Genomic DNA, 23,968 nt, shown 5'->3' with positions numbered 1-23,968 from the left:
CTTAATATTTATACCTCTATTTATTTATTTATATTTATTTTTAAATTTTTTAAAATGTTTTTATTTATTTTTGAGACAGAGACAGAGCATGAGCAGGGGAGAGGCAGAGAGAGAGGGAGACACAGAATCTGAAGCAGGCTCCAGGCTCTGAGCTGTCAGCACAGAGCCCGACGCGGGGCTCGAACTCACCAACCGCGAGATCATGACTTGAGCCGAAGTCGGATATTCAACCGACTGACCTACACGGGCACCCCTATACCTCTATTTAATACACACCACAATCCAAGTCAGCGTCAAAAACTGGTGGGTCTACAGGCATGCACTTCCTGTCCTGAAGGATCTTAAAATATTTTGCCTCCCTGACAAGTCAGAATACCTATCCACACTGGACCTACTTTCTCCCATGGGAAAAACCAGCTGAAGTTGAATAGCAGAAGCTCTGGGGTGGGACACGATGTCAGCTGCCACTCATAAGGTTTACTGTTTTTTAAATAGAACAGAACTATATCTCTGTAACATATCATTAGCAAGAACAAAAGCTCACCAGGATGACTGCATCCTCAAGGAAAGTAGAAGACTCCATATTTCTTATGAAAAAACTACATTTTTATATGATTAATATGCAAAGGTACCATCAGAAAAATTTAGGTGCCATTATGAAATAACGGTATTAGGGAAGTACAAATGGAATACAGGGAAAAAGAAAACAACACATGATAATAAACTTAGTGAACTGATGGGATGACCCCCAATTTCAAACAGGTTTGTTTTGGAATGTGGAAAAATAATATGAGATGCTACGGTGAAATGTAGTTATGTTAAGTCGAACAAAATTACCTTGGCATAAAAACTTTCTATAGAGGAGTGCAATATAAATCACGGGTTCTGGGGCGCCTGGGTGGCTCAGTCGGTTAAGCGGCCGACTTTGGCTCAGGTCATGATCTCGCGGACCGTGAGTTCGAGCCCCGCGTTGGGCTCTATGCTGACAGTTCAGAGCCTGGAGCCTGTTTCAGATTCTGTGTCTCCCTCTCTCTGACCCTCCCCTGTTCATGCTCTGTCTCTCTCTGTCTCAAAAATGAATAAACGTTAAAAAAATAAAATAAAAAATAAATTAAAAAAATAAATCACGGGTTCTGCTCTCAAATAAGCATTTGCCAAATAAATTTAATACACACATTTCTTTCTAGGATGCTGAAAATACAGTTGAGAAATTCAGGAGAAAAAGCTTAAAAAGGTCACATATTGGTGATATGCCTAACGCATCTGTTAAAAGTGCAAATATAAAAAAGTAAACTACAACTCAAAGAATAAAAAAAAAAAGCACAAATATAAACACCACTGCTCAATTCATGATGTTGATGACAATCTACATGTAACAGGGGCACTTGAGACACAGGGTCTTTGGGGGCGCTTGGGTGATTCAGTCAGTTGGGCGTCTGACTTCAGCTCAGATCATGATCTCATAGTTCATGGGTTCGGGCCCTGCATCAGGGTCTGTGCTGCCAGCTTGGAACCTGGATCCTGCTTCAGATTCTGTGTCTCCCTCTTTCTTTCTGCCCCTTCCCCGCTCACACTCTGTCTCTCTCAAAAATAAATAAATATTAAAAAAAAAAATAGACAATAGGGTCTTTGATAGTCCCATTAGGAAATGACTTCTTTGGGGGTTTTGAGGAAAGTCTCAAAGTTTAATGAAAAGTGGTCAAAACTGACTAAGCATGTGGCTATATTTTCTACTCCTGTGAGGGTCAATACTATTTGCAACAACAAATAAGCCAAAGAGACCGCCATTTTGCAAAGATATGAAACTTGATTTCTTTCATTGCCTCATTCAAACAGGAATCATTTTGTGTTGAAAAATGGAGTAAGTCATGGACATAATAATTAACACCATCACCTGAATATGTTCCCTTGCCTAGAATCAGAGACAGTTCAATGCTTGCTGAACTGAATGCACCATGTGGCAGTCTGCTGTGCTGCATCGGGGCTGAATGACTAGAGCAAGGCACAATGCAGAGAAGATCTTTTTTGAACAGTTGCAAGAAACTGCACCGTTTGTCATCTGAGTGAAAATTTCCACTTCAGCTCACCAGCAAAGGCTGGATTAAATGCTTGCTTGGCCTTTTTGGTTGACTTTATAACTTACTTAAAAGCTGTGAACATTTTTTGGGCAGGGCATTCACAAGTGGCCACATAAAGGTATAATTTGATTGGCTCATTCTAGCTCAAAACGGTTTCTTTAGAAGTGCCATTTGGCAAGGAATAATTTGGCCATTTTTCCTATTGAACTCAAGTTTCCAGAAATCAAAGTGATAGCCTCCACAACTTTCTCTTAGTGTAAGAGTTAAAAAGTAGCTTCCAAAAACTTTGATTCCAAAAAAGACTTCAAAAGTGGATTCCAAAAAATTTCAAATGGTATCAGAGGGAAAAGACTTTATTCAGTTCACCTCTGTCAGTCAGTCTTGGACTAGGAGGGATCATACCGCAATGCAGTGCACCACAGCAGACCGGTGGGGTGAGCGTGTAGCCTACTGTGTGCAGGGAGGTTCAAGTGTGGCAAAGTGTATCGATGCCCCCCCACCCCCACCCTCAGGGCAGCCAAACATCTGTCTGTCCGGTTTGCCACCCAAATACTATTCTCTGTATGCCTTGACATACAAAAGGTTGAAAAACACTGCCTTACTTATTGAAAAGCATTTTTAGAAAACATGCACAGTTTTTCTACTGTTCAAAAGTGCCTGTGTTTTGAACAGCTGTCTTCCATAAAATAAAGAAAAATAAACATTTCTTCCTGTTACAGGGCTTATGGGTGATATTTCTGCTGCATGTTACAATACAAAATACATACCCTGCCACTAACATTAGAGTTGTAATTCCATACCAAAAGAGTAATTTATTACAGAAGCAAGCGTTATGATTAAATACTGCTGGTTTTGAATTCGGAATGTCCAAAAGAACATACGACAATGCACCAAGTTTGCATGCTTTAATAAATACACAGAACATGATAGTACCTCTAGAATGGTGTTATATCTGACCCTTTATGTTCAAAGTATTTTTATAAATAAAGTAACTGGCTCAGAAAAGTTAAGTAACTTGTCTCTCAGTTAGCAAAGCTGGTAAACAGGGAAATCAAGGAATTGAAAACAAGTCGGTTTGACTCCACAGCCTGTGACTTAAACCAGTGCAAGCTGGAATGACTCAAATTTGGCCAAATGACCACAATCAAAGAAAAAAGGGGAAAGTGAATAACTAAAGAAAATAACTAAATTTTTATGAAGTAATGCTTTCTCTGGGTAATAGTAGGATCAAAATGAAAATGATGTAGAAAAAAACACAGAGGAAAAGCTTGGTCTATAGATATGCAGAGAGTATTTTTAAACGCTTTGAAAATATTAACTTAGGCTTACTCTTGGAGTGGACGACAAGCTCTGAACAACGAACACCACAGGATTTCCTGCATTCTTAATGGCCTCGACTGCTTCTCTGTGTGAGGCATTCTGCAAATCTACTCCAGACACCTGAAACACAGAAGTCACTTCAATTAGAAAGGCTGTCGAGTTCACATATATTAACCAGCTATGAGAACAGCCAGAGTCTAATGAATTAGACCAAAGCCAAAAAACTAAGATTGGCCCATAAAAAGCTTTGTTGCTTTAGGAGAACATATTTAAGGAAAATAACATTCCGCCTTCAAGACAAGCGAATGAGACAAACATCTTAGTAACAATAGCCCTGGTTAAATACAATTATCCAAAATAGGTAGCTCAGTTCGTGACAGAATCCTAAGAAGCTTCTGTGCTGTGGTGTCACCTCTGCCACCAACACAGCACATAATTCTGAGTGGGGACAGGGAAGGGCGGTCTGGACTCTTCTCTTGAATTGAGAAGTATGATATTTTAAGCACACTGTCCATTATCACAATTGAGTAGCAGAACATCTCTCAAATGATGTTCAAAAAGAACTATGAAAATATCCATGGGTTCTTTTACTAAAAGTGTTCTCTGTTCAGTAAATTGGGGTAAGTGTAAATAGCTCCTCAACATACAGATTTCAGAAAACCTAACATGCAAATGTCCATAATCTCCAAGAGCATTCTGTATTTACCATATTTAACAGAACCAGTTTTTCAAAACGATAATGTAACAAGGCCTTGGTAAATGCAGGGGTGCCTCTGGTCAGCAGACAATGACAGTTTGTGAATACTTTTTCATGTGAAGGAGACCAAAGAAATCGGAATGTAGGTGGATAGGGATGTGGGATCAAGGTTGGCTTTTGTGTTTGAGATGGGAGGTATTACAGTAATCGTGGTGCAGTGGAGAGGAAATGGCTATGAGAGAGAGAAGTGACACCTGTAGAAGTAAATCCTTGGACACTGAGGAGGGAATGACTTCTGTGCTACAAGTCAGGCAGGTTGGCTTTAGACAGAAGCACAAACAATTCATTTGTTGTTACAGATACAGTTAGGAAAAAAAAGATTTGGCATGCAGTGGCAGCAAGGGGAAGTTCCTTTTTGACTGCTTTCATTTTCTCCATGAAATAAAAAACAAGGACCATAAACTGAGCAGTTTAGGAGGTATGAAGGAGTTACCTCGGGAAGCAGGAAAATGAAATAACTAGGGACATATTACAGGATTGCAGGGCAGAACTAAAGACTCACTTGAGAAGGAGCTCATGAATTTTAAAATGAGACCAGACAGCACTGTTATTTTCTCCAGCCATGCCAGAGTCCTGAAATAAGCAAAGAGTTGCATTTAACTAGGATGTGGTTCCCCCAGACAAGTTCAGTAAAAGCAAAGGGGATCCAAGGAGCTGGAAACGACAAGGATGATCAATCACAGAACCAGAGCAGAGTGAAGAGAAAACTGAGCACCTCTGAAGCTGAGGGACACACTGGTAAGGGCCTGAAGGTATGAGACAGGAGCGTCGTATGTGAGAGGTCTGAAGGCAGGTGGGTCCAGGGGTGCCTGGATGCTTCAGACACTTAAGTGTCTGACTCTTGATTTTGGCTCAGGTCATGATCCCAGGGTCATGGGATTGAGCCCTGTGTCAGCTCTGCACTCAGCATGGAGCCTGCTTAAGATTCTCTCTCCCTCTGTCCCTTCCCCTGCTTGCTCTCTCTCTAAAAAGAAATAAATGATTGGCAAAAAAAATTTTTAAATAAAAAAATAAAAAAGCCAGGTGAGTCTAAAGCACAGTGCAAAGTGGAGAGGAGAGAGAGGTGAGGTCAGGAAGGCAGCTGAAGGCACACCACACAAAAGCCACGGCAGGAACTTTGGCCTTTTATTCTAACAGACATCCGGTGGGAGGTTTCAATGCTCTGTAAAGCCTTTTCCCATCTGAACTCAGGAAGGATGAGGATAATAGTAAATGCATATAGAAAAAAATTTAACTGAAGCTTAAAAGCAATCACAATGGTTTGATGAAGTTCTTACGAATAACCTGATCCCCATGACATTCTACAATAAATGAGGTAGAAGCTATAAAATAACCACTTCATCTTCCAGTAATAACCAGCTTCAGTTTCCCCAACACAGATTTCCACAGGGTTAAAGTTGGGAAGTTAGGGGGGAAAATGGAATTCTGTTACAACAAAAAAATAACCTGAGTGATTCTAAGCTGTAAATTTATAACCCAAAGTGTGTCCCATTCACACAAGACAGACCCATTTCTAAAAATTAAATTAAATTCCAATTTCCCACTTAAACAAATTCTTCTCTACACGGGCCTAAATCCTTTATGCAATTGTGCAATTGTTTCAAGGCAGAAAGAAATATTAAGCTTTACTTAAAAACAAATGAGTAATTCTCTTCATGGGAAAAAAGTAAACAAATGACTCAGTATGTTTGACAAAATAAAGATTCAAGTATTAACATTTCACATCTGGTGTGAGTTTAAAGAAATTTACTAAATCTGAGACACAACAGTGATATAAAAGTGTTGATGGATAAGTGAGAGAATACATTCATCTTACAGCAGAGAAAGATGAGGGGAAAACCCACAAAATTTAAGAAGATAAACAATGAACAATCCAATTAGGAACCAGGCAAAAGACCTGCACAAACATTTCCCTGAAAAGGACATATACATAAGGTGTGAAAAGCTCTTGATCATTTTCCATTGGGGAAACTCAAAACAACAATGAGGTATCACTATCTGCCCATCAGAATGTGCAGAATGAAAAACAGTGACAACACCAAATGTTGGTGAGGATGTGGGGAAACTGGGCCACTCATACATTGCTGGTGGGAATGTAAAATAGTACAGCCACTGTGGAAAATAGTTTTGACAGCTCCTTTCAAAACTAAAAATGGACTTACCATACAACCCAGCAATTGTATTCTTGGGCATTTATCTCAGACAAATGAAGACTTATTTTCACTCAGGAACTTGTATACGAATATTTAGAGAAGCTTTATTCATAACAATAAGCCAAGAACTGGAAACTACCCAAGTGGCTTTCAGTGGATGAATGGTTAAACTGTGGTACCTCCACACCATGAAATACTATTCAGACGTAATAAAAGGGTATCAACTATTAATGGACACAACAGATTAAATGAACTTCAGTGAAATTATACAGAATGAAAAAAGCCAATCTCAAAAAGATACAGAATGCATAATTCCATTTCTGTGGTAATTGTGAAATGAGATAATTAAAGACATGGAGAAACACATCAGTGATTCCCAGAGGTTGGGGATGGGGGGATATGAAGAGGGGAAGAGGAATGGCTGCAGAGGGTAGCACAGGGGAGTCTTGTGGTAATACGGTTGAGTTTCTTGATTGTGGTGGTGGTTATGCAAGGCTACACATGTGATCAAACTGGAGAGCTATAAAAACACATACAGTTATACATCGGTGTGTGCCTAATTGGTAAGATGGAAATAAGGTCTGTGAATTATGCCAATATCAGTATTTTGGTTTTGCTATCGTACTATGGCTATAGTTACTGCTAAGGTAACATTAACATTGAGGGAGGCTGAGGGAAGAGTATATGGGACCTCCTTGTATATTTCTTTACAATTTCTTTCCCATGACTCTGTATTTCAAAATAGAAAGTTAATGTGGGGGAGAGACCAAACAAAATACAAAACATATATTTAAAAATTAAGTTCAAATATATCAGTAATCAAAATAAAAAATTAATCCGTGCCACTTATTTACTAGAAGATTATCAATATAGATTTAATAAGACAAAATCCCTTATGTATTGCTTACAAAATATACAACTAAAACAAAATCACAAATAAGGGTGAAAATGAAGGAATGAAAAAAAAACAAAAACCAAACCAATGTACCATGCAAATACTTAATAAAGGAAACCACACCTGCCCCAGAAGGAGTAATCCTTTTAAAATATGTATGCATTCATAATCTTCTAATGGATTCTCACTGCGTTCAAAGACAACCTTCCAAGCTCTCTGTGATATGGCTTCACTTTACCTCTCAGACCTTTTCTCTTTGCGCTCTCTTGCTCCCTTTAGCTACATTATCAGTGCCAGTCTGCTTTCTGCTCCTTCAACACAGCCAGACAAACTCCTACCTCAGAGCTTTCGCCTTTTAGTTCTCTCTGCCTGGATCCTTCTTCCCCTATACATCCACACGGCTCATTCTCACGCTTCCTGTATTTGTCTCAGTATCATCTTCCATAACCAACCTATCAGTTGCAATTACCACCTCCATTCCTTATCCTTCTGTTCTATTTCTCCATAGAATCTACAATCTAACACTCTACACATCACTTATGTAATATCTTCCCTACTACCATGTAAATGCCATAGGAGTAGGAATTTTGCTCATTTTCTTCACTGCCATGTCCCCCGTGTGTTTGAAATTTTCTTTTCAGTTTCAAAAGCACAAATATAACCTAATATTTGTATATACAGAAAGGTTTTACACAGTTCTTTGCTTTAATACTCACAATAATGCTATGGGTCTTGAATTCTCATTTCCATGAGAATAAGGTGCATTTAATAATTTGTCCAAGAACAAATGCAAAGTAAACAGGGCAATCAAGACTTCACCCCATGACCTCCAGTGCTCTTTTCACTTTATCAGAGCTGAAGCACCAGGGCTAAAGTTTATCATCATAAAGCAGGTGTCACGAAGAAGCAGATGCTGGGACTGAAGATATGGAATATGAGGTCATCCAATAAATGCAATGCAAAGAAATGTGTGAGGTTCAGACCTCAGGACATTCTCAGTGCCTTGATGGACCTTTTAAACTCTGCTCTGCAGACCTGCCACATGTGAACAATGGATCCGCCCCTCCCTCCAATGGAATCTGGGAGGATGTGCGTGGCTATTCCACTGACACATATTTACAAAAGGTAGAGCTTGTTCTAGGGAATCTAGTCAATAATATGGTAACAATGTTGTATGGGGACAGATGCTAACTACACTTGGGGCAAGCACTGCGGAATGTACAGAATTGTCGAATCACTATGTTGTATACCTCCTACACCTACAAAAATTAATGTAACATTCATTCTAGATCAACTACACCTACAAAAAAGAGAATATTAGAAATTTTTGAAATGATGAAAAAAATTACAACTTGTCAGACTGTGGGAGAAGCACAATGCTCATCACCTGCCTCATTCTGTTAAATGGTAGAATTGTTTTTTCAGTCAGCTGCGCCTTTGTGCAGCATTCTGTATGCTACCACCCTGATGTTATAATTATATACATACAATTATGCAAACAACATACAAACTAAGGCATGGGAAGAAAATACACCAATTGTACATACATATACCCCAACAATGAAGGGAGGACTTCTGGTTAAATATTACTGTCTTAAAGCAGGTTTCAAACGAAAACAGAATTTTAACATCATTTACCTCAAGTATTTTATCTCCTGTTTTAAGAGCATTTGTTTTTCCTGCTGGACTGTCTTCTAAAACTTGTTTGATAAATATACCTTTAAGTTCCTCTCCATTCTTCAGGCGTTTTATAACAGTTTGTCCACCAACAATACTAATACCAAGGGACACATTGGGTTCTCTGAAAATCTCAACACTGTAAAAAGAAAATAAATTCACTCATGAATAAGTTAGTATAACTTGTTGGAATGTCACTAGAGGAGTTCACTTTGTACCATATCCTTGTGACTCATATCTTATATGAATATATTTTTACAAATGTTATCAAAATTGTACCTCGTTCAAAAATTCTAAGATATTTTCAGTGATTTGTGGCACATGTGAAAGCCTGAATTTGGAAAAAGATTTCTAAAACAATAATTACACCTCCTAATATTCTTAATGTTCACAGCTCCTACCACAATATATTTTCTGTAATTAGTTCTTTTAATCTATATCCGTAACATTAGCAAAGAATGAAGAAAGTAATAAATGGGTGAAAAAAAAAATCAAGAAAGTTACATATATCATTTTGACAAAAACCACAAACTTTCATAATAAAATACATTTCTGACCAAAAATCTTGTTACCCAAACTGTTTTTTCCAGTCAGCAGGTTTAACCTGTGGTTCTTTAAGTGGAGGACAGATTTTGCTCTTAAGGCTGGAAGTTGTTCTCTTTTCTTCCTACCTCCACATCTTTCTTTCTTTCTCTTTCTTTCTTCCTTCCTTCTTTCTTTCTTTCTTTCGACAGAGAGAGAGCAAGTTGGGGAGGGAGAGAGAGAAAGGGAGAGAGAAATCCCAAGCAGGCTCCTCACTGTCAGCGCAGAGCCTGATGCAGGGCTCGTAACTCACGATGAAATCATGACCTGAGCTGAAATCGTTATGTTCAACCACCTGAGCCTCCCAGGCAACCTGAATGAGCCACCCAGGCACCCCACATAACTTTAAAAAATAAAGAATGGAATAAAACTTGCTCTTCCCTGGTTATGAATTTTGCTCAAACTGCACAGATGTGACCAATGATTAACTGAAATTTTTAAAAAGTAGTTCAGAAAACAGCTCCCAAGAGGGGCACCTGGGTGGCTCCGTGGGTTAAGCATCTGACTCTTGGATTTTGGTTCAGGTCATGAACCAGGTTAGTGGGATGGAGCCCGGGTCTATGAACTGAAAGTGTGGAGCCTGGTTCGGATTCTCTCTGCCCCTCCCCTGCTTGTGGGCAGCTCTCTCAAACTAATATAAACAAACATTGAAAAAAGAAAAGAAAACGGCTCCCAAAGACAAAATTCAGAAGTGCAAGAAGAAAACAGACAATGTTGGTAGGTATTGTGGCATTAATAACGCATGCAGAATAGAGCAAGTAATGGAAGACTTTTATATACTGTTAGCTCAAACTAGGCACAAACTTGGAACTAACACAAGGGAAGGAAGGAGGATAGAGATAAATTGACACATGATAGAAACCTCAACTGATGTTGTTGTTCACTTAAAAAAAAAAATAAGGGAAGGAATTTTAGTCCTTTCAGGGCAGTCCTACCTGCCTTCCTCAAGGATGCAGTAATAAAATATGCTTGGTCCATTGGTTACTACCATACATGGACAATTGCAAATTGCTTTCTCTGCAAAGGTATGATAAAGACTTTCCTAATATTGATTACAGTCATTTTGCCCAGGTAAAAATCTCTAGAGAAGACAAACTGAAACTAAAATTTAGGTCATTTTGTAGCAATGTGGATGGAACTGGACAGTGTTATGCTAAGTGAAATAAGTCACACAGAGAAAAACAGATACCATATGCTTTCACTCTTATGTGGACCCTGAGAAACTTAACAGAAGACCATGGGGGAGGGGAAGGGAAAAACAAAGTTAGAGAGGGAGAGAGCCAAACCATAAGAGACTCTTAAAAACTGAGAATAAACTGAGCGTTGATGGGGGTTGGGGGACAGGAGAAAGTGGGTGATGGGCATTGAGGGGGCACCTGTTGGGATGAGCACTGGGTGTTGTATGCAAACCAATTTGACAACAAATTTCATATTAAAATAATTAAAAAAAAAAAACCCTTAGACCAGCCTAGATGTACATTATGGCAATACTTAATCAGTAGAGAACGTCTAAATGACACTCTGAAAGGAAAGAGCAACCAACTGTGTTCTCCTACTGAGAAAGCCAATGACATCATCAACGTACATTCTTGGTGGACCCCAGTGGCTGAAGTTTGGAGTTTCTTCTCCTTCACCTTCTTCTCTCTCAGGTAACTCACTGAAGAGAGACAAAGGAAAAACACACATGCACCTTGTAAAACAGTGCTGTTAAAGGTTCTTACAAAGTTTTGAAGTTGAACAATCTATTTGTAGGTAAATAGTTCTTAATTTTTAAGGTTTAAAATATTTACATCAACAGTTAACTATCTGTACAAAACAAAAATACATTACTTTTAATGTTCAACAAACAAGCCAGAAACACACATCACAAACACTTTTATTGGTGACAGTCTAGACGCTATTTCCTAAAAATCTATGTGTGATTTGTACAACTTCACATTTGTTTCATGATCAAGGTACAAAATATTATAACATATATTCCTTTAAACTTGGTCCTGATCGACAAGCAAAGAAAACACTCCAGCATAAACCAACATATGTAGCTGAAATGGCTAAACAGGAAACACAATCCCTCTTTGTAGATCTGTCATCCTGGCACTAAGTAACTCCCCGGTGATGTGTATCCCATGAACGTTTTGTGTCATTATCCATCACTTTGCAGTTTGCAGAGAGATTTCCTTCTGGTAGATCTAATTTGATCCTCCCACCTACCACTGCCATACTTTCACCCATCAAGTCATGCTGGTATGGAAGTGATAACATAAAATGCTGAATTACAGGGGTGCCTGCAAGGCTCAGTCAGTTAAGCATCTCTTTTTTAATGTCTATTTTTGAGGGGGAGGTTAGAGGGGCAGAGAGAGAGGAGGAGAATCTGAAGCAGGCTCTAGGCACCAAGCTGTCAGTGTAGAGCCCAACATGGGCTTGAATGTGCAAACCGCAACCTGAGCTGAAGTAAGACCAAGCTACCCAGGTGCTACAAGCATCCAACTCTTGATTTTGGCTCAACTCATGACCCCAGGGTCATGGGATCAAGCCCCATGTCAGGGCTTGGGATTATCCCTCTCTGCCCCTTTCCCTCCTCAAAATAAATAAACTTAAAAAAAAAAGATCCTTTTAAAAATGCTGAATTACAAAGTACTTATAAAGGTAATGCTATCTAATAGGGTAGAGACATTACCATATATTATCTGGAAGAGTACTCCTAAGAGAACTCCTAAGCTCCAGTCTAAACCGCACCATGAAATGCGTGTGTGACTCTGGACCACCACCTGAGATAATAGGTCTGAAGGGTACATTTTATTACTCTATACAAAAATGTAGGTACTACCTCTTCCATTTTACATTCACAAAAACCCTGTGAAGCAGGCACTGCAGGTCATATTATTATTTTATTCTTCCACTTGAGGAACTGAAGCTCAGGGAAGGCTGCAACTGCACAACCTCCTCACAGTATCCAAATCTGTTTTGCAGCCTAAACGTTTCAATGCTCCATTTTTCTCTGAAGTCTCAAATGAGTCCTATAAATAGCAGCAAAACTCCAAACCCACCTGCATGTCTACAGACAGACTTTCTAGTGTAGAATGGTTTCAGGCTGAATGAAAAAGAGAATACCGAAAGAATCCAAGTATTAGTTAAGAAATTGGAATCATCAGGGGTCGTTAACATCTCACCTATTCCCAGATGGTTTTGTTGCCTCAGCCAGTCAATGATTTCATGATTAAGAGCATCACAGTATTCAAGGAAAAAGAGTTTGGCAGATACTTGCCAATTACTTATCTAATGTCTTCTTCCTCCTTCCTTACCAACATAACTTCTCCTTTATTCCAGGTGGCACTATGCCCAGATTTAAAGAAATACATTTTCTGGACTTCCTTTCAGCTAATGTTAACTGGGAGCTACAGTTCTGAAATGGAAGTACAAGTCCTCAGAGATTTCCAGAAAAACTCATTACATGGACAGAGAATCATCTGGCAGGAGCCTTTCATGCTATGACCTTCCCTTTCTTCTTGCCTAGAAGGCAGAGATGATATTGGCAGTGAAGCATGCATTTTAAAATCATGAAGAAACAGTGACTAAAGCAATGCATTAAAGACAGCAGAGCAGAAAGGAAGGTGTTTAAGACCCCGGCAGATCACCTTCTTCAGGGGTTTTTACATGAAAAAAATTACAGCCCCACTTGGTTAAGCCACCCCAAGTGGAGAGTTTTATAAGCAGCTGAATGCAATCCCTACAGGATACCCAGGATTCTACCAATTTAAGCAAAGTCTTCATATTATCACATTATATTATTCTTTGCACATGTGCATAGATGTTCATTGAATAGCTGTAATAGCAGAAGCTTTCATATTTTGATTACCCTATGTAACAGTAACAAGGATTAAATGACGTGACTGTCATTTAGTGGAAGCTTAATATTCATTTCCTTTACAATTTTTTTCATTTGAATTTCTATCAAAAATTTTCCCCATGTATCGTAATCTTTCTTTTTTTATTCAACAGCATCTTAATAGCCCATACTATTGATGTAATTTATCTGCCATCCCAAATATGATACTTTACATTATATCCTGGTTTTCAGAATATGGACATTACTGCAAGGAATATTGTCATGCTCTATTTTAGAATTCCCCTGTAAATATTAACTGAGGATTAAAAATTAAAAATCCCCAAACAAACCAACATTGAAACTTTCCTTCTATTTTCTACTTTCCTGTATCCCAAATCATGACAGGTGTGATAATAAGACATAAATATTTGGTCTAATTAAGGACACACCTCGGGCTGACTAAGCCTTTCCAGAGAGGCAAGTGCTCGCATCATGTTCACCATCAGCCACACTCCAGAGCGCCACTGACTCTTGGGAGGAGAGTTCTCCATGAGTCTGATGCCTGGTGTTCGCAGCGGATGTCCAGGGACACCCTTTGATTGCCTGGCTTTGGTGGATGAAGGGTCTTGCATTGTTGGGTTCCACAGGACTATGGCAATCAGAGGACCATTCTTGGTAGGCTACCATCACCAGGGCACTTCAAAGATGGCAGACTGAGGCATATGCCCCAGGCTTTCTGTGAAAAAGGTCACTTTGCTCGTCCTGGAGCTTTGGACTAAGGGGCAGGATTCAGGTTTGGCACACATCCAGTGCCCTACAGTGTGGTTCTAAAGGAACATAGGCTGTGAACACCACCTTGGCACTTTCCCTCTGCTTTGCTCCAGCTTGCTGGTATCTCCCCAAAAGGAGCTTATAAACACTCTTCTGGAGCCCAAATTTTTGTGACTGCCACCCAAGGCACACCTCAGATTGCCTGTGTTTGGTGGACAGTGAGGCTTACACATGTGGTCCCTCAGGACCATATACATTTGCATACTTTTAAAGCTGCTGCCTAAGGGTTTGGCTTCTAGTCAAAGCCTGATTCTCCCCTTTTGGACACTGACAACCTCAGTTGAGGCACATCCTCAACTACCAGGAGCTATTAAAAATACAACAGCCTGCTTGAACAAGCACAGAAATTTGGGAAACAACCAAGAGATGTGGTAGGGCTGAATGAAAAGTTTCACCTCCTACACAAGGCCACTCTTTCTAGACTGGGAGAGGTGGCAGTTTCATCTACTGTATAGAAACCAACACGGAAAGTCAAGCAACATGAAGAAACAGAGGAATGTTCCAAATGAAATTTAACAAAACCTCATAATGCCTAAGTCAAAAGGAGATAAGCAATATACCTGATAAAGAGTCCAAAGTCATGGTCATAAAGATGATCACTGAAGTTGAAAGAATGGATGAACACAATTAAAACTTCAACAAACACATAGAAAACATAAGAAAGTACCAAACCAGTCACAGAGCTGAAGAATGCAATATGTGAACTGAAAAATACACTACAGGTATTCAATAGCTGACTAGACAAAACAGAAGGATCAATCACCTCAAAGACAAGACCAATCAAAGAAGCAAAAGGAAGAAAGGATAAGAAAAAATGAAAATAGCTTAAGGGACTTATAGGACAACTTCAAATAAACTAATATTCACTTTCTATAGGGCTCCCAGAAAGAGAAAAGAAAGAGAAAGAGGTAGAAATTTCATTTGAGGAAATAATGGCTAAAACTTCCTTACAATGGGAAATGAAATAGCCATCCAGATCCAGGAAGCCCAGAGAGTTCCAAACAAGTTGAAACCAGAGAGACCCACAACAAGACATGTTATAATTAAAATGTCAAAAGTTAAAGACAAGGGAAGAATATTAAATGTAGCAAAAGAAAAAAAACCTTGTTAATATTACAAAAAAAAAAAAAACCCACTCCCCATGATAAGATTGCCAGCAAATTTTTGAGCACATGCTTTATAGGTCACAAGGGAATGGCATGATATATTCAAAGTGTTGAAAGAAAACACTTGAAACCAAAAATACTCTATCTGGCAAAATGATCATTCAGAATTGAAGAAGAGATAAAGAGTTTTCCAGACAAGTAAAAACTAAAGGAGTTCATCACCACTAAACTGGCCTTACAAGAAATCTTAGAGGGGCTTCTTTAAGCTGAAAAGAAAAAGTGTTAATTAGTAATGAGAACCCATGTGAAAGAACAAATCTCACTGGAAAAGTAAATATATAATAAAGGTCGTGGATTATTTATAAAGCTAGTATGAGGGTTAAAAGAAAAAATAGTAAAATAACTATGATTACAATAATTAGTTAAGGGACACACAAGATAAAAATATGTAAACTATGATATCAAAAACATAAAACATGGTGGGGAGTAGTAAAAAGATTGAGCTTTAGAATGGGATCAAATGTAAGTTATTATCAACTTAACATAGACTATTATAGATGTAAATTGTTATATGTAAGTCTCATGGTAACTACAGGCCAAAAACCTATAGTAAATACACAAAAGATTTAAAAATATAAGCATACCACTGAAGAAAGTTACCAAACCACAAAGAAAATAAGAGAAGAAAGGAACAGAGAAAAACTACAAAAACAGAAAACAATTAACAAAATGCAATAAACACATACCTCTCGGTTACTACTTTAAATGTAAATGTACTAAAATCTCCAAAGACACAAAGTAGCTGAATGAAAAAACAAGACCCATCTACATGCTACCTACAAGACTCCTTTCAGATGTAAAGACACACAGAATGAAAGTGAAGAAATGAAAAAGTATATGCCATGCGATGGAAACTAAAAGAAAGCTGGAGCAGACATACTTCTATCAGACAAAATAAACTTTAAAACAAAGATTAAGAGACAAAGAAGGATGTTATATCAGGATAAAGTAATCAGTCCAATAAGAAAATATAACATTAATATAGAACACAGGAGTACTTAAACATATTAAGCAAACATTAATAGACCTAAAGGGAAAAATAGTGATACAATAACAGTAGGGGACTTTAGACCAAAAAATCAATAAGGAAACATCTACCTCAAATGACATGTTAGACCAGGTGAATTTAACAGATACATACAGAATATACCATTCCAAAAGCGTTAGAATACACATTCTTCAAGTGCACATGGAGTATTTCCTAAGATAGATCATATCTTAGGCCACAAGTTTTTTTTTTTTTCTAAGTTTATTTTTGAGATAATACATGCAACACAAGTGGGGGAGGGGCAAAGAGACAGGGGGACAGAGAATCTTAAGTGGGCTCTGCTCTGACACCAGAGAGCCCCAAGCAGGGCTCAAACACATAAACCCTGAGATCACGACCTGAGCAGAGGTTGTATTTTTAACTGACTGAGCCTCACAAAACAAGTCTTAATCATTTAAAACAAAAATTTTTTTAACATTTTTATTTATTTTTGAAAGACAGAGAGCACAAGCAGAAGAGGGAGACACAGAATCCAAAGCAGGCTCCAGGCTCTGAGCTGTCAGCACAGAGCCTGACAGAGGGCTTAAACCCATCAACTGTGAGATCATTGACCTGAGCTGAAGTTGGACGCTCAACTTACTGAGCTACCCAGGCACCCCACAAGTCTTAATCATTTACGATGACTGAAATTAAATGAAGCATCATTTCCATCTGCAATGGTATGAAACTAGAAACTAGAAAGTTCATAAATATGCGGAGATTAAACAACATTCTTTGACCTACTGGTCAATCCAAAGAGAAATAAAAGAAAATGAAAGAGAAATTTTTAAAAAATGAAAGAAAAAAATGAAAAAGGAATACATTGAGATAAACAAAAATGGGAATTTAACATACCAAACTTTATGTGATGCAGCAAAAACAGTTTTGAGAGGAAAGCTCATAGCAATTAATGCCTACCTCAAGAAACAAGGAAAGTCTCAAACAACCTAACTTTTACACATGAAAGAACTAGAAAAACAAATGAAGCCCAAAGTTTTTGGAAGGAAGGAAATAACAATGATTACAGCAGAAATAAAAAATAGAGACTAAAATGATAATGGAAAAGACCAATGAAACTAAAAGCTGGTTCTTTGAAAAGATAAACAAAATTGACAAAACTTTAGCTAGACTACTCAAGGAAAGAAGAGGTCTCAAATAAATTCAGAAATGCCACTGATGCCACAGAAATACAAAGAATCATGAAACTACTATGAACAATTATATGCCAACAAATGGGACAACCTAGAAGAAATAAATTCCTAGAAACATACAATCTTTTAAGACTGAATAAGGTAGAAATAGAAAACCTCAATAGACCAATTACTAACAAGGAGATTGAATTGGTAATTGAAAGCCTCCCAATAAACTAAAATTCAGAACCAGAAGGCTTCACTAGTGAATTCTACCAAATATTCAAAGAAAATTGATTATCAATCCTTCTTAAAATTTTCCAAAAAATGAAGGGGGTGAACTCTTCCAAACATATTTTACAGGCCAGCATTGCCTTTATACCAAAACCAGAGAAAGACACAAAGATGCAAAAATCCTCAACAAAATATTAGCAAACCAAATTCAACAATACATTAAAAGGATCATACACCATAATCCAGTAAGATTGATTCCAAGGATGCAAGTATGGTTCAACCAATCACAAATCAATGTGATACACTACATTAACAAAATGAAGGCTAAAATTCTTATGATCATCTCAATAGGTGCAAAAAGACCATCTGACAAAATTCAACATCCATTTATAATAACAACTCTCAAAAAAGCAGGTATAGAGGAAATGTACCTCAACATAAATGCCATATATGACAAGCTCACAGCTAACATCAGACCTAACAGTGAAAAGCTAAAAGCTTTTCCTTTAAGATAAGGAACAAGACAAGAATGACCACTCTTACCACTTTTATTCAAAAAAGAAACCAAAGGCATCTAAATTGGAAAGGAAGAAGTAAAATTCACTATTTGCAGATAACATGATATCATATATAGAAAATCCTAAAGACTCTATCAAAAAGAAGTTAGGATAAATGAATTCTGTAAAGTTGCAGTATACAAAATCAACATGCAAAAATCAGTTGTGTTTCTTTACACTAATACAAAGTATCAGAGAGAGAAATTAAGAACAAATCCATTTACAATTCGATCAAAAGGAATAAGATACCTAAAAATAAAATTACCAAGGAGATGAAAGACCTGTATATTGAAAACTACAATATATTAATGAAAGAAACTGAAGACACAAATAAAAGATATTCCATGCTCACGGATTAAAAATATTAATATTTTTTAAATGTCCATGCTACCCAAAGTAATATACAGATTCAATGCAACTGCTATTAAAATCCCAGTGGTACTTTTCACAGAAATAGAATAAACAATACTAAAATTTATATGAAACCTCAAAGACCTAGATTAACCAAAGCAATCTTGAGAAAGAACAAGGCTGGAGGTAACATGTGTCCAGATTTCAAACTATATTACAAAGCTATAGTAATTAGAACAGTATGGTACTGGCATAAAAAGAAACACATACATCAATGGAATAGAGTCCAGAAATAAACCCACACTTAGATCATCAATTAATTTACAACAAGGGAGCCAAGAACATATAGTGGGGAAAGGATGGTCTCTTCAATAAATGGTGTTGGGAAAATTGCACAGCCACATACAAAAGAATGAAACTGGACCACTATCTCACAACATACACAAAAATTAACCCCAAATGGATTAATGATTTAAATATAAGACCTGAAACCATAAAATTCCTAGAAGAAAACATAGGTGGTAAACTCCCTAACATAGGTCTTAGTCATGATTTTTGTAATCCAACACCAAAAGTAAAAGGAACAAAATCAAAAGTAAACAAGTGGGACCACATCAAACTAATCAGTAAACAATAAACAAAATGAAATGGCAACCTACTGAATGAGATAAAATAATTGCAAATCATATATCTGATAAGAGAATAAAACCCAAAATATGTAAAGAATTCATACAACTCAATACCAAAAAGCAAACAATCCAATTAAAAAATGGGCAGAGGATCTGAATAGACATTTTTTCCCAAAGACGACATACAGATGACCAACAGGTACATGAAAATTTGCAGAGAAATGCAAATCAAAACTACAGTGAGGTATCACTTCACATCTATTAGAATGGAAATTATCAAAAAAGCAAGAAATAACAAGTGCTGATTGGCAAGATATGGAGAAAAGGGAACTTCTGTACACTGTTGTTGGAAATGTAAATTGATGCAACCATTATGGAAAAAGTATGGAGGTTCTTCAAAAATTTAAAAATACAATCACTATATGATCCATCAATTTCACTTATGAGTATTTAGCAAATAAATAAATAAATAAATAAATAAATAAAAATTAAAAAAAGAACACACTGATACAAAAGATACATGCACTCCCATGTTCATGTGTAGCATTATTTATGACATTTATTTATGATAGCCGAGATACAGAAAGAGCCAAAGTGTCCATTGATAAAGAAATCATGGAATTTAAAATGGAATATTATATAGCCATCAAAGGATGAAATCTTGTCATTTGAGACAACATGGATGGAACTTGAGGGTATTATGCTAAGTGAGATAAATCAGACAAACAAAGATAAACACCATATGATCTCTCTTATATGTGGAATCTAAAACAACAGGGGTGCCTGGGTGGCTCAGTTGGTTAAGCGTCCAACTCTTGATTTCAGCTCAGGTCATGATCTCATGGTTCATGGGATTAAGCCCGGCTGACAGCACAGGGCCTGCTTGAGATCCTCTCTCTCCTTCTTCTCTCTCTACCCTTCCCCCATTGTGTGCGTACTCCCTCTCTCTCTCTCTCAAAATAAATAAACATTAAAAATAAAATAAACAACAACAACAAAAAAAACCTCACAGATACAGACAACAACAGATTGGTAGTTGCAAGAGGCAGGGGGTGAGAGATAGAAATGGGTGAATTGTTTTTGTGTTGTTTTAGTTTATTATTTTTTAAATGTTATTTATTTTTGAGAGAGAGAGAGAGAGAGAGAGAGAGAGAGAGAGAGAGAGAGAGAGAGAAAACAGAATGTGAGCGGGGGAGAAGCAGAAAGAGAAGGAGACACAGAATGTGAAGCAGTCTCCAGGCTCTGAGCTTTCTGCACAGCACAGAGACAGACACGGGGTTCAAACCCACAACCACAAGACCATGACCTGAGCCAAAGTTGGATGCTTAACCACCTGAACCACCAAGGTACCCCTGTTTTGTTGAGTTTAAATAAATTAAATAAATATTCTGATCTGTAGTCAGACACATTATCCATTGCACTACAGGCCCCCTTTAAATTTAATCTTAGAACAAACAAACTAACAAAAAATTAGGCCTCTAAAGGTACAGGGAAGTCAATGGGATGCAGAAGCACAGTGTACATTAAATAACTTAGCTGGGTTCTACACCAAAATTAATGCAAAGTAGAAACTCTAAACTATCATTTAGCACTTCATGATACCCTGATCTGAAAGACTGTCTTCCAAAAGAATCTATGCATTACTCAGAAAAGCTCCGGAGTGGCAATAAATATTCACCTATGAACCTAACTCCACGGGACATACCTTTAAAGACTAAAAGGGGGAAAACATGACTTACAGGAACTCTTCTATTACCTGCTAAAATTTTAATATATCCTAAATCTATAACAGCAAGTCAAAAAAACAACATTCAAATGCAAGACTGAGCTCTCAAAAGTTAGGTTGAAACTCTTGAATGCCTGTGCCCACGTAAGAAATCAGCTTGTCAAAGTTACCTCTGGAGAATAAGAAAGGAATGAGGTAGGAGTAAAGTGTATCTTCCCTTTCTGAAAGTGGTAAGAACTGAGTAAGACAGAATGGATGTTCCATTTTGACTTCTGCATAAGAAAGGGGGGGTGGTTTTGGAAATTTGTTTAGATATTTTCCAATTACAGTTCTATACCTTTAAAAAAGCCGTCTCATTTCCGAATTCTTTGTGAGATTTAATTATTGACACCAAGCAGAAGAGAAATTTAAAAAATAAAACGGTCTCATTTGAAAAGTAATTTGACCATATAAGTAGTCAAAATTAGGGGGACCTGGGTGGTTGAGTCACTGGAGCATGTAACTCCTGATTTCAGGGTTGTGAGTTTGAGACCCACATTGGGTGTAGAGATCACTTAAAAAATTTTTTAATTTAAAAAAAAAGTCAGGGGCACCTGGATGGCTCAGTTGGTTAAGTGGCTGATTTTGGCTCAGGTCATGATCTTACAGTTCATAGGTTGGAGCCCCACATCGGGCTCTGTGCTAACAGCTCAGAGCCTGCAGCCTGCTTCAGATTCTGTGTCTCCCTCTCTCTCTGCCCTTTTCCCACTCACACCCTGTCTCTCTCAAAAATAAACATTAAAACAATTAAAAATAAATTTAAAATAAGTCATAAAATTATATATATATACATATATATATATTTTAAATGTTTATTTATTTTTGACAGAGAGAAAGAGACAGAGCATGAATGGGGGAGGGGCAGAGAGACAGGCAGACACAGAATCGGAAGCAAGCTCCAGGCTCTGAGCTGTCAGCACAGAGCCCGACGTGGGGCTTGAACTCACAGACTGCGAGATCATGACTTGAGCTGAAGTCGGATGCTCAAATGACTGAGCCACCCAGGTGCCCCTATAAAGTTATATTTTTAAGCCTTCCAGTACTTCCATCTGCAACCATCCCTCCTGAAGAAACAAACCTATTGCCTGTTTAATACTATGCATTTCCCCAGGAGCTTGGTTACATTGCTCACGCCAGGACAAAGGACCTGTCAGCACCTCCCTGCTGAACACTGGTCCAGTTCTGCTGAATGAAAAGCCATCAGATTTCTCCAAGTGGTTGAGCTTATCTGAGTCTTTCCCTTTTTTTTTTTTTAATTTTTAATTTTATTTTAAGCAGTCTCCATACCCAATATGGAGCTCGAACTCAAAACCCTGAGACCAAGAATCGCATGCCCCACTGACTGAGCCAGCCAGGAACCTCGGAGTCTTTTCCTTTACACTCAGAAAGGAGCTTTGCTGAAGCACAGAGACCAACTTTTTGCAATATGAAGTTTCTGTCTAAAACTATAGGCAGAGGGACACCTGCCTGGCTCAGTTGGTGGACCACATGACTCTTGATCTCATGGTTTTGAGTTCAAGCCCCACACTGGGTGCAGAGATTACTTGGAAATAAAATCTTAAAAATAAATAAAATTAAATGTAAAGGTCAATAAAAAGGGTCAAAGGTCACAGGTTGCTGAATGGAGAAGTGATATCATTCTAAGACACTTCATATGTCAGTACAAAATCATTCTTGGACTAAAGGTTTAATAAAAACACGAAGGCCAATAAATCCACCCTATCTCTCATCCCTGTTATGCTTGGCCAACACCTCCAACTCCTTCCTTCCTTGCTGCTCTGGTTTCTCCTTCCATTCTCATACACTCCACCAATACCCCTTCCCCTCTCCCCGCCCCCAGGCCAAACTACCCATCACACTCCACGGAATCTCCTTGAATTGTCAAGAAACTACTCCACACTCTGACCTCTTCACCAAACATTCTCTCAACAGCTTCTGGTTCTCTGCCACAGATACTATGTTCAAGTGAATGATACTCTCTCACCTTGGGAAGTTGGAAGGTGGGGGGCAGGGAGCAAGATTTTTCTAAACTGCTTTCCACCAGCCACTAAGCCATTACTCTCCTACCCTTGTTTCAAAAGTGACACCTCTACTTTTAATGTACACATTACTACCACCTTATCACTCTTTTCAAATAATCTTTACCTAAATGACAAAAAATACAAAAAATAAAAAATCTCTTTGGATTCCTATCTACAGGATATAAATAGCACTTGCATTTGTACTTTGCTTTCATTCCTGGCACCTGTCTCTGTGGATTAACCACCAAAGGTTAATCTCTCTAGGTGTGCAATGTCTTTCTCTCCTTCTCCTCTCTCTAGGGACTGTGTTTAATAACTTCCTTTCCAGCATCTACATATTTCTTTGCTGGATCTTTCCCAGAAAGACACACACACAATACATATATCAATATATATGTAATTACGTATGCATAACCTCTTCTTCTTTACCTCAATCCAAAAATACCCTCTAGCTATCTAGATGATACGCATTCTGTCTCTTTTCATGACCTGGATTCTGAAAACACTAGTTTCACTGGACTTACTATGCCCAATTTCGGACCTGTTCAATTCTCAACCTACTACTCTCTGATTTCTATTTTACTTAAATTGTTCTATGCTTACCTAGTGCATCCGTGTGGCCAAACCCCAAGTAAACTTTTCCGTTTCATCTGCCCTGACCTCTCCGTAGGCCATAATGAAGGTCTGTGAAAACCTTTGGTAAATGTTCTCTTGTCCGGTTTCTACGACAACCTCTAGGTTTAATTTCCTCTGAGTGACATTTTGTTCACTCCATTTCACTATTTTCTGCCTCCATTCTTACTTGTGATATTGCTGCTCTGCAAGACTCTAATTTTGGTCCCATGCTCTTCTTAGTATTTGAGCTTACCCTGGATGACTATTCAAATCTAGCAGTTTCACCTACACTTGATCTTGCTCCCAATTATTAACATCAGGATAGATACCAACGTGAATCCCCAGAATCACACA

At 37.9% G+C, this 23,968-nt stretch overlaps 1 protein-coding gene across 4 annotated transcripts in view; it reads right to left on the bottom strand.

The window, feature by feature from the left end:
* PATJ (PATJ crumbs cell polarity complex component) overlaps positions 1 to 23,968 on the bottom strand; it is a 362,166-nt gene that overhangs the window by 214,991 nt on the left and 123,207 nt on the right. For all 4 annotated transcript variants that reach the window (XM_027059027.2, XM_053214164.1, XM_053214163.1 and 1 more), the window contains exons 23-25: positions 11,048 to 11,119; positions 8,842 to 9,019; positions 3,408 to 3,518 (exon numbers count right to left, since the gene is read on the bottom strand). In XM_027059027.2, the coding sequence (XP_026914828.2) occupies positions 3,408 to 3,518; positions 8,842 to 9,019; positions 11,048 to 11,119 (361 nt within the window). The remainder of the gene's footprint in view (positions 1 to 3,407; positions 3,519 to 8,841; positions 9,020 to 11,047; positions 11,120 to 23,968) is intronic.

This window comes from Acinonyx jubatus, chromosome C1, assembly GCF_027475565.1.
Source record: "Acinonyx jubatus isolate Ajub_Pintada_27869175 chromosome C1, VMU_Ajub_asm_v1.0, whole genome shotgun sequence".
NCBI classification, from domain to species: Eukaryota; Metazoa; Chordata; class Mammalia; order Carnivora; family Felidae; genus Acinonyx; species Acinonyx jubatus.
Note: the sequence above shows the minus strand (reverse complement) of the source record. Positions and strands in the feature narration are given on the sequence as shown.